General features: G+C 46.9%; 1 protein-coding gene across 4 annotated transcripts in view; it reads left to right on the forward strand.

Moving 5' to 3' along the window:
• KANK4 (KN motif and ankyrin repeat domains 4) overlaps positions 1–11,149 on the forward strand; it is a 75,491-nt gene extending 64,342 nt beyond the window's left edge. For all 4 annotated transcript variants that reach the window (XM_005204509.5, XM_015465268.3, NM_001102053.2 and 1 more), the window contains 2 exon segments: positions 2,611–2,811; positions 9,047–11,149. In XM_005204509.5, coding sequence (XP_005204566.2) covers positions 2,611–2,811; positions 9,047–9,151 — 306 coding nt within the window. In that variant the 3' untranslated portion in view covers positions 9,152–11,149.
• Positions 11,150–11,698: the final 549 nt, after the last annotated feature.

Genomic DNA, 11,698 nt, shown 5'->3' on the forward strand with positions numbered 1-11,698 from the left:
CGCTGTGAGGAGGAGCAGATCCCTGTGCACAGAGAGGGCTGTGTTACTAGAGAGAAACCCTGAGCTTAGGGAACCTGAATCTTCCATACTGGGTAGTAAGCATGACTACCCTCTGTTCTGAAGGAGACACTACCTCTGTCCTCCAGTGCTGTTCACTGTACGTTCTTCCTTAAAAAGACAGTGAAACAAAAGGCCAGATAGTCCCTCACTCACAGGATTGCAGCAAACCAAGATACCATAGAAAACTGTCTTCCAACAATCCATTTAACTCTGCTCTCCACCCCAGCCCAAGGTGATCGCAGCTAAACCTGATGGCAAAGTCCTTTTGCCCACTTCACACAATAGCGATCCTATTGGTGGCAAAAATCAGGCATTCATAGCTTACTTTCTGGTTTTAAAGTGTTTTCACTCACCTATAGCTTACACTGTAGGACTCAATAAAGCTGTTTTCACTTCAAATAATGTTTTCCATAAACATAGTAAATCTTTTTTCTCAATTGGTCCTCTTGAAGGCAGAATGCTCGCTAATGATCAAAATATATGCCCTTCTTGTAGAGGAGAAACCAATGCTCTAGAAGAGTAAGGGACCCATCCCACATTGCCAAGGGAAGAAAAGGATTACAGTGTAGCTGTGCTCTTCAGCGCCCCCTGGGGGTTTTAGGTATTAAGGGAGCCATGGGCATCAGGGTAGATAGAAGTGAGCTGGGAGGCCAGGAGTCTCCTGGGCTAAGCTACCTATTTCTCTCTGTATCTCCAGGGTCGGCACTGCACCACGCTGGTAACAGTGCTCTGTAAATGTTTGTTGAATTAAATTGTATGGAACCAGGCCAGGATGGGGGTGAGGAAGGAAAGGGTCCCAAGTCGGGCAGGGGGCAGACAGGAAATCGTCTGTCTATGACATCTGGCTTTCATACCACTCGGAGAGAGGGGCCTGGAGGGAAAACTGTGGTCTGGTTAGTACAGTCAACAAGCATTACCTCCGGATCAGGTATAAGCAAACTAAAGAGCAAAGAGTCTTCTCTGGAAAGATCTGAGTTCCAGAGAAATGGGGAACCAGGACATCTAATGATACATTGCCACAGTGGTCAGACATTATCTCTAACACTCAAAAAGACAACAATAGCTAAAATGTATGCAACATTTGGGCTTCTCTGGCGGCTCAGATGGTAAAGAATATGTCTGCAATGCAGGAGACCCGGGTTTGATCCCTGGGTTGGGACAATCCCCTGGAAAAGGGAATGGCTAAGCTACCCACTTCAGTGAAATCCCACAGACAGAGGAGCCTGGAGGGCTACAGTCCATGGGATCACGAAGAGAGGGACACAACTGAGTGTCTAACACATTCACACACATAACATTTGGGCCGCATGCAGGTCCCACAATAGCCCCAGGGGGTACGTAATATCCTTAAGCATTCCTGTTTTACCAGATCAGCAAAAATCACCAAGAGGTTAACTTATCCAGACTCACATAAGCAGTATATGATAGGGACAGCCTTTTTCTGATTGAAACCCCCTTTTCTCTAAGCCCCAGCCTTCTGGGCAGGGAAACATAATCTATCAGTGACGGCATTTTGGAGCCTTAATCAGTGAACACATCAGCCAACATGTTTTACATGTAAGACACTGTGCTCAGAGTCACAGGGGACCTGAAGGGAGAGAAAACAGAGCCCTTACCTCATTCTTACAACCTTACAAAGCCTGACACTCAGTCAGAGAGACCCACCTGACCCGCCTGGAACCCAGGAGAGAATCATGAGTGCAAAATATATAATCAAGTTATATAAGAGTACTGTGTATATACAGGAAAATCCAGGAGAAATGATGATCAGTTTGTTATCAGAAAAAATAGCTACCACACATTTTTATATTTATACCCTTTATTTCATTTGACTTTCACAAATACTCTGACCAAGATTGACCAAGATTCTGGGACCCCAAGTGACGTGGCCAGGGTCACACACTAGGAAACAGCAGAAGCAGAGCTTTGTCTCACTTTCTGACTCTGATCCATTGCCGTGTGCACTGATTATTACAAGCAAGTGAAAGAGTGTTGTCAATGGTTGTGGGTTAGCGATGACCTTAGTACCATGCAGAGAGCTCGGTGAGAAAAGAGCGTTCTGGGTATCATTCAGCTGAAAATATCAGAGGCGTTCAGAGCAATCCCAGGCTTCTTAGAGGAAGTTAGGCTGGGGCAGGCAGTCAGAAGCCATGTTCCTGATTTTTAAACCCTTTGTTTATTCCATCATTCAACATTTATCAGCATGTACTTGGGACTAGGTGCTGGAGAGAGAGATGAAAAAGACTTAGTCCTTGCCATCAAAGATGTCACAGCCCATGAGAAAGAGAGAGGTTGCAGTACCAAATGGTAAGTGTTGTGTTATGAAACCTGTGCTTGGCGTGTAAGTTGAGGGCTTTAGAGAGGATGTACATTTGACTGGTGTCTTGGAAAGAGTAGAAGTTTGCCAGGCTAAGGAAGATATGTCCCATACCATGGAGATTCAGATCAACTGTCACTTTCCAGAGAAGTCTTTCCTGCTTACACGTAGGCTATAGAGGGGGTCCTTCCCATCAGCCACAACCTGACCACACCCCTGCTCTCTGTGTGCAGGGGGGCCAGACGGCGCTGATGCTGGGAGTCAGCCACGACAGGGGGGACATGGTCCAGGCGCTGCTGAGCTGCCAGGCAGATGTCAACCTACAGGACCATGATGGATCGTCCGCCCTCATGCTGGCCTGTTGCCATGGCAACACGGACATGGTGCGGCTGCTCCTGGCACATCCAACCTGCGACAGCAGCCTTACTGACAAGGTGAGACTTATAGGCAATTAACAAGTGGGTGTTCCACTTTCCTTCCTGGAAAGTACCTTGCCAGCCAGCAGAATTCAAGGAAGCATATGGCAGCAGCAACAGATTTAACCTCATAAGGCTGTTCTTGGGTTTAAATGAGATGACCCATGTAAATGCTGAGACTTGCAGCTGGGAAACCCCAAACTCTAGCCTTTTACACCATTCTGACGGGTTATGTCCAGGCCTGCTCTCAGCCCTGAAGCACATCTGATCATGGCAATAACAGTATGTGTCCTTTGAGGCACAGCTTGAGCAAGGAAGCTCTGCTGTCCATGGGGCTCCCAAAAGGCAGGAGGAGGGAACCATGTGCAAATCATGTCCCTTCTTGGACAGTGGCCCACCTTACAGAGGGGCCCATTTCATGGAGACACCCTGCCTGAAGCTGCATTGCCAGACAGTCTTCTTGTAAGGCGATGGTGATGGCAACGATGAGGATGGTGATGATGGTGGTGGTGACCATAATGAGATAACAGTAGTGAAGAGTTAACCCATGTCACGTGATGGCTCGGTGCCAGGTACTATACCAAGCAGTTACCTCAGACCATCTTGTTTAAACCCCATAACAACGGAGTCACCGTTTGATGCCACCCATCAATTTGCTCTTTGCTCTTGAGGAAACGGAGGTACCAAGTGGTGAAGTAACATGTTCAAGGTCACACAGCTAGCTAGTAGAACCAGCTCCATCAGACTCCTAAGAACACTCATAAAAACTAACTCTTTCTATGCACTACCTCATGAATCCTCTCAATAGTCCAGTAGGGGGACTTCCCTGGTGATCCAGTAGCTAAGACACCATGCTCCCAATGCAGGGGGCCTGGGTTTGATCCCTAGTTAAAGAATCAGATCTCACATGCTGCCGCTAAGGGTTTTCATGCCACAGCTGAAGATCCTGGGTGCCAAATGACTAAATAAATGAATAAATCAATCAATAAATATCAAAAAGATCCAGTGAGGTAGAGCCTGCCATCCCTGTTTTGTACTGACAAGAATGAAGAGGCCTTGAGTGCTTATGTAGCAGTCATAGGTCACAAGCTTCTTATTCTTGGAGTGAGAATTCAAGCCCAGGTCTGACTCCAGTGTCCTTAATGCTGGCATTATAATTTAATGCTTTAAACAGACTTCTCTGTATTTTCTTAGCATCCACAGTTCAAAAGGGACAAAGGCCTGGGGAGGGAAAGAGAGCCCCCTCCCCACCCAGGGACAGCCTGTCTTACTAGGCCACCTCTGAACTCCCCACCATTGTTCCATCAGTGATTCAAGCTGCCAAGTCTCTCCCACCACACTCAGGCAGCAGGCAGGCCTGCCCCTTGTCTTCAGGTCCCCCGAACCCCAGCTCTGTCCAAAGTCATTTCTGTGATCAGTGGAGAGCACAGAACCTCTTGAAATGCCTCTGGGAACAGTGGTGGGCTCTGGAAGTAAGAGCCTCCTTTTCCAGATGGGATACAGTCAGACAAAGGCTCTGTGTCAATGAGCTCCCTGTAGGGTTGGCCTGGGGCTGAAGGAGGTAGCCCTTTAATCTGGAACAGGCCCAGGGCCCTTTTATGGGTAACCACGACAATGGAGGAGGCCCTGAGAGGGCAGGCCTGCAGGACGGGTGACAGAATCTTTGCAAGTCCCTGGTTAGCAGGTATCATCAAGCAGTGAGACTGAGGGTATCTTGCAGAGTCTGCCACAGACTAGAGAGCTCAGTGGCTTCCTTCAGGAGGTGGAGGAAGAGCCATGGCAGGAGGACTCCATGGTTCTTCCAACAAATTGAGTGGTGGTTAGAAGCATGGACTTTTAAAAACCCATGAGTTTGAAACTGGGCTGTGTAACTGTGCCTTTGGGCAGGTCACCTAACCACTCTGAGCCTCAGTATGCTGGTCTGTAAATGAGGATGGTAATAGACCAGACCTTAATATGGTAACATTTGTAAAGCCCCTATTAGATATCTAAGAAATATTTAGTTAATGGCAACTGTTTATTGTTGTGAATAGGTGAACCATGAGACCAAATGCAAAGCAACCACCACATGAATGAGTAGGGACCAGGGCATTTGCGCACAGTGTCTGGAGGGAATAGGGAGGATGAAGGTCTGGAGTTAGGAGGGGCCAATCAGAGAAGACTGGTCCTCAAAGGGAGACATGGTTCTCATTCGGGAGTGATTTTTCCCTCCAGGGGAGATCCCACAGTGTCTGAAGACATTTTTATCTGTCATAAGTATGTGCAGGGGTCAGTCCTGGCATCTAGTGGGTAGAGGCCAGGGATGTTGCTGGACATCCTACAATGTACAGCATCAGTGAAGAATTACAAATTATCTGGCCCAACATGTCAGTAGTGCCAAGGCTGAGAAACTCTGGTATAGGTGAATATTGAAGTACTGAACTTGGATGAAAAGCCATCCAAGTCAAGTGCTGGATCAGGAAGAGCCAGACTAGGGTTGAGGACCAGGCTGGCTGCAGTTTGGGGGAGGGCTGGAAGCTGGGGAAGTAGGAACGGGGCAGCTAAACCGGAGATGGTGACAGAAGCCTGTCCTAGGGGAGGGTGGAGAGGGTTAGGTGATGCCCAGCGAGCAGAGGGTTGCCCGGGCAGTCAGACAGCAGGCCCACAGAAGGTTCTAGATCCCAGCTCACAGAGGTCAGTCTCCTACTGCCTGCTGACGTTTCCCAGCAGAAATTCCCCAAATTGACTTGGGTGAGAAATGTCAGTGGGAGATAGGGACAGCTGACTGGGGACCCAGCAAGCACCAAGCCCTGTGCCTCCTGCTGTGCATAGAGGGGTGGCATCCAGCCCTTATCATGATCACCATCTTGTTTCAATGTTCAGTTTCCAAGGAGACTTAGGTGCTCTGTTGGAAAATTGAGAGAGGAATCATGTCTTGAAATTGGGTTCTTTCATCCTGCCAACATTTAAAGGTTGCTGTGAATGCAGAACCCCCAGAACAGCCAGCAAGGTGTCTTCCCCAAGTTTGGAAGGTAATTGGAGAAATTGATCACCCAGACTCTTGGGGCAGCCAGAGTGATGAAAGATGGGGAGGTGGTGGTGAAGATGGATGCCTGCCCCCAACCCCGAGGCTCACCCTTGGAAGGGCTTATCTGGTCTGTGCCTCCAAAACACTTATCAAATTGAGACCTTCTAGAATAGTACATCATGACAAATGCTGGGCTGGAAGAAGCACAAGCTGAAATCAAGATTGCCGGGAGAAATATCAATCACCTCAGATATGCAGATGACACCACCCTTATGGCAGAAAGTGAAGAGGAACTATAAAGCCTCTTGATGAAAGTGAAAGAGGAGAGTGAAAAAGTTGGCTTAAAGCTCAACATTCAGAAAACGAAGATCATGGCATCTGGTCCCATCACTTCATGGGAAATAGATGGGGAAACAGTGGAAACAGTGTCAGACTTTATTTTTTTGCGCTCCAAAATCACTGCAGATGGTGACTGTAGCCATGAAATTAAAAGACGCTTACTCCTTGGAAGAAAGTTATGACCAACCTAGATAGTATGTTGAAAAGCAGAGACATTACTTTGCCAACAAAGGTCCATCTAGTCAAGGCTATGGTTTTTCCAGTGGTCATGTATGGATGTGAGAGTTGGACTGTGAAGAAGGCTGAGTGCTGAAGAATTGATGCTTTTGAAGTGTGGTGTTGGAGAAGACTCTTGAGAGTCCCTTGGACTGCAAGGAGATCCAACCAGTCCATTCTGAAGGAGATCAGCCCTGGGATTTCTTTGGAAGGAATGATGCTAAAGCTGAAACTCCAATACTTTGGCCACCTCATGTGAAGAGTTGACTCATTGGAAAAGACTCTGATGCTGGGAGGGATTGGGGGCAGGAGGAGAAGGGGACGACAGAGGATGAGATGGCTGGATAGCATCACTGACTCGATGGACGTGAGTCTGAGTGAACTCTGGGAGTTTGTGATGGACAGGGAGGCCTGGCGTGCTGCAATTCATGGGGTCGCAAAGAGTCAGACATGACTGAGTGACTGATCTGAACTGAACTGAGAAGGCAGAGACTATGCCTTGCCCATCTTTGCCTGATGTGCAGTGGCTTCTTGTTGAGTTCTTGTCATACTGCAAGATAACCCCCCACCAGACACACACACACACACACACACACACACACACACACACACACAGGTGTGCTGGCTGCCCGAGCCCCTGCCATCTCTCTGGGCCTGCAGTGCTGCTGAATAGGGACCTGCCATTCCTGACTTCCACCAGAGCTGCGTGCCATGGACCTGTTCCCAGTGCTCCAGCAGAGTCATCTCAGGGACACACCCTCCTCAGGTGGTCTCTCTGGCCACACTTTCTGAACTGAATGGGCCCCCCCACTTTCTATGTCTGTAGTTGAAGAGCCCATAGATGTAGGCTGTCATCTCCAGGTGGGCCCTGTCTAAGTTGCACATGTCCCCTGGGACTGGCCCTGTGACTCTTGCCTGGTTAATCACACTGTTTGTGTTTATGTGAAGCCTCCGGGTTGATGAAGTATAGCAGGGGACAGGCCTAAATAAACCCCAGTGCCTCTGTGGGGCTTTCACAAGATGCCTCTGAGGAACATCTTTGCTTTCTTCCAGACTTGTCCATTCTAGGAACATATTCGTTAGGATTCAGGTGGCTCAAGTTCTTGATCAACTTGAATACTCTCTGTTATAATGTCACTGGCATTCCCTCTTTCAACAGTGCATATTAGGACCTACAGACCGCAGGCATGGGGCCAGGGGCTGGGCCAGCAGAACAGGCCAGATCCAGTGTCTGACCTCTTGGGGACTGAGATTTGTCAAATAATCCCACAAATATCAAGTTACAAAGACTGATAAAAGCAGGGCCCAAGGAGTCACGAGGCCTTTTCAGGGAAAACTTCATCTTTGTCTGTTTGGGGAAGCCTGTCTGCTGAAAGGCCACTTCCTTGGCCTGTCCCCCACCCTTCCCCCATACACACAGGGTGGTCATCCTCTCTGGAGCTCAGTCTGCTTCTCTGCTGCTTGTTTGGCCTCTGGCCATGCATTATAGCTATTTACGTGTGTGTGGGGCCCTGGTGGCAGCTGGACTCCATCCTGAAGCTCAGAGAAGAGACTGAAGGGGTTTTAGCTGAGTGTGAACACTTCCCACCTGCTTCTGTGGCATTTCCACATTTTAGGAAGTAGTTTCCCCCATCCGCAGTAGAGAGCACTCTAGTGAATCTTAGGTGGCCCCCATGTGTCAACTTATTAATGTTTATGCTGCAAGATGTAAAAATATTCACACATTTAAATGGGCTAAGTAAGAACCAGAGATAACCTTAGGTTGGATTTTGCCTCCAAATGAGTTGCCAGAAAAGTGGGTTTTGGAGCTGTTATGGTTTCATAATTCTGGGTACAGGCTGGAGCCCTCATGGAGCTCAGCATCTCCTGCATCATGGTAGCCCTTCCCCTCATCTCTGTGTAGAGATGGTGCTGCCTACTGAGAGTTGCTCTGCCTGCAGCTTCTTTAGATAGCAGGATGCAGCTCCCTGCACTGCAACTGAAGTGAGAAAAGTAGCGTGGTATTAAATATCAGGAGGTAAAAATAAATGTGCCCTTCCTAGCTGCAAACCCACTTCAAAGAATTGATCCTTAGGAAATAATTAGGAATGGGAGCATGCTTTCTGCACTAAGTTTATGATGGTGAAGACTTGGAAACAACCTAAATCTCCAGTAGAAGGAAAATAGTTCAGTAAATAATGGAATATTACAGAGTGGATAAGAAAAATGATATGTTCTGATGACTGTGTAAGAGCAGGGAAAATCTCATAGCATATCATGATGAGTTAAAAATAAAAGCAACATTCAAAATTGATACACATGATCATTCCTCTACATAAAAACCAACAACACATTTGCATAGAAGAAAAGATTGGAGGGAAATTCACCAAAATGCTAACTTTCGTTTCAGTCTGTGTAATGAAATAATGGAAGAGTTGTTTTCATTCCTCTGTTTTCCGATTTAAAAAGAAAAAGTGTTAAAAACCAAGTGACACTTCTTTATTTTCATTGGCACAAGTTTCCCACAAATTTCCTTCTGTTTCCACAGAAGGGAGCCCGTTTCTCTGACCTCATGTCATTGGAGTCTCCTCCTCTCCTCTGAGAAAGCTTGAAACAGACTTCTATGCCCTGTGTATATCCTTGGTTCCCAACTCACCCTTCCTTTCTGCGGTGGGATAAAAATTTGTTTTTCCTTTTCTTTCTCTCCTGTAGGCTGGCCAAACGGCTTTGTCCATCGCTCTGAAATCACCCGCCCATGTGGAAATTGCAGGGCTGCTTCGGGCCCACTTGAAGCAGGGCAGGTCCCTGGGGCCATAGGGGCAGTGGAAGAGCTGGCAGCTGTGAACAGAAGAAGCTTTGTCTGGATTCCTCCGTTGCCCTTGGAGAGGGCATGGGTCATAGCCAGAGGGCTGCCCCTGAAAAGAAGAAACAATGTCGAATATGCACATACATTCCTGTTGTATAATTTTGCTCATTAGGCTGCTTTGTAGTTTTTGCCTTAGGCCAAGCCCCAAAACTCTGGGCTGTAGAGGGGTGCAAGGTGCCAGGTACATTGGTGTCGGCTAAAAATATTCCCAAACATCTTCAGCCTTGAATTCCTCATGACTCTATCCTTTGCCAAACCGTGTAGTGAGCAAGCAGGCAGGAGCACAGTAGCAAAGCAATACTTTTTACGTGGAATTTTAAAATGTACTGTCTTTTTGTTTTTTAATCAATTATATAGGAAGATGTCCCACTGGACATGCATGTCTAGAGAGGAAGGGTGGGGAAGGGGTGGGATTTAAGCAGCTGCCCTGGCAATCATTCTCTGGAGGACCTTAGGAGAATCACCGTGCAGGCAGGTGAAACTGAACAAATCCCACTGGGGCCTTTGTTTAGTTGGGGTTGACAGAGAAATCTTAAATTCAGATGAGGTAGGAAGAAGCACATTGGTGTCAGTGCCAGATACACAGTCTTGACCATTTCCAAGTCATCAGGTGGCTCCACTTTGCACCAGGGAAATTGAAATTGAGCAGAAAGTTATCCAAACTAGTGAAGCCCATCACATGTATTTAGGCAGAGCCCAGTTACATAAGCTCTTCTAAATCTGTGAAAGAAACAAATTAATCAGAGTGAGCATCCTTCTCAGGGTAGGTTCTTGTCATCTCGATGCCACCTCTTTTTTTTGTAGTAGTATCCTTGGTGGTTTAGTTGCTAAGTCTTGTCCGATTCTTGTGACCCTACGGGCTGTAGCCCACCAGGCTCCTCTGTCCCCAGTCCGTGGGATCTTCTTGGCAAGAATACTGGAGTGGGTAGCCTTTTCTTTCTCCAGGGGATCTTCCCTACCCAGAGATCGAACCCAGGTCTCCTGCATTGCAGACAGATTTTTTACCCACCGAGGAAGCAGCAGTACCCATGGCCCTCATGGTAATCCTGGATCATTTCCACTCCACCTTTATGAGCGGACTATGAGCCCTCATGAGGTTCTGAGGTTTCCAAGGCTCCTGGATGCAGAACCTGCCAGTGTGGGCTGCAGCAAGAATGTGGAGGCTGGGCCCAGTAGGGCGTGTTCTGCATAGACATATATCTCTTCTGAAAAGCTCCTTCTTAGGCTTCCACAATCCCAGGGGCTACCATGTGCATGGCTCTATCTATGGATTTGTTCTTTTAAAAAAATCTCTCATGCAAAAAAACCCATCTTGTATAAAAAGGGAAGACATCATAGTTGGGTGAGCCTCACATTGGCAACCCAAAAGCTTGAGTTCTCATCTGATTCAGATACAAATTTGCTTGATGCCCCTTGAGTGAGTCCTGGTCTCGTTTTCATCATCTCTAAAAACGGAAGTTATCATACAACCTAACTAACTCCTGGGGTTGCTGGGCAAGGAACAGCCGATGGAAGTCTTAGAGTCCAATTTGTAATCCATGAAGACTGTCTACACAAATGGCACAGCAAACGTCAGTACAACTTGTGATTCATAAGAGAGGCTCAAAGTCCCAGAGCAGGACTTGATGTGTGACAGTGTTGCCCAGAGAGAATGGAGTAAAGAATGATCTAAAATGCTTTAAATGGGTTTGTTTTTACCTTACAGCGCATTTTAAGAGCAGAACCCCACATTAATAATGTCCTAGCCCAGTTCTTCTCAAATTTTAATGTGCATACGAATCACCTGGAGATCTTATTAGAGTTTGGTCAGTCTGGGAGGGAAGGGGGCTGGAGAGTCTACATTTCTAACCGGTTCTCAGGGGATGCTGATACTGCTGGGCCACACCACACTTGGAGAATAACACTCTGGCCTAACCTGACCGTTTATGTATTAAAATGCTGCCTCTCGATCTTTTGTCTCAAAATTTCTTTGCATTTCTTTGTTCTCAGCCTTTGGGAACTTGCAGTGTGAGTCTTATCTTCTGTTATGATTCTACAGAGAGCAGTAAGGGGTCCATGTCCCATGTTGCCAATTTAGAGTCTGTTTTTGCATTTCATGTTGGGTGGCAACTTGCATTTGGTCACATTTTAAAAAATTATCTCATTTGAGTCCAGCTGTTATATTAAATACAGCTTATTTACCAGAGAAGGCAAACTGGTTTTCTTAGTTTGAAGCCACTGAATCATTATCGAAAAGATCTTGTCCACCCTTTCTGAGATTTTAAATAAGTTTCTTTTCATCTTGAGTCTGGAATGTGAATACAGGTGAATAGAGGTCACCATGTGACCTCAGCCCTTATAACCACGCCATTCCGTTGAAATGTCTGAGCCCAGAACATGGTGAGATGAACAAGCACAGCTTGCCTCTTTACATTGTCACTGCTCTAGAATTCATTCCTCAAATATCTGCAGAGACTGACTAGGTGGCTGACACTCTTCCCAGTACCGGCTTTTAGAAA

This window comes from Bos taurus, chromosome 3, assembly GCF_002263795.3.
Source record: "Bos taurus isolate L1 Dominette 01449 registration number 42190680 breed Hereford chromosome 3, ARS-UCD2.0, whole genome shotgun sequence".
NCBI classification, from domain to species: domain Eukaryota; kingdom Metazoa; phylum Chordata; class Mammalia; order Artiodactyla; family Bovidae; genus Bos; species Bos taurus.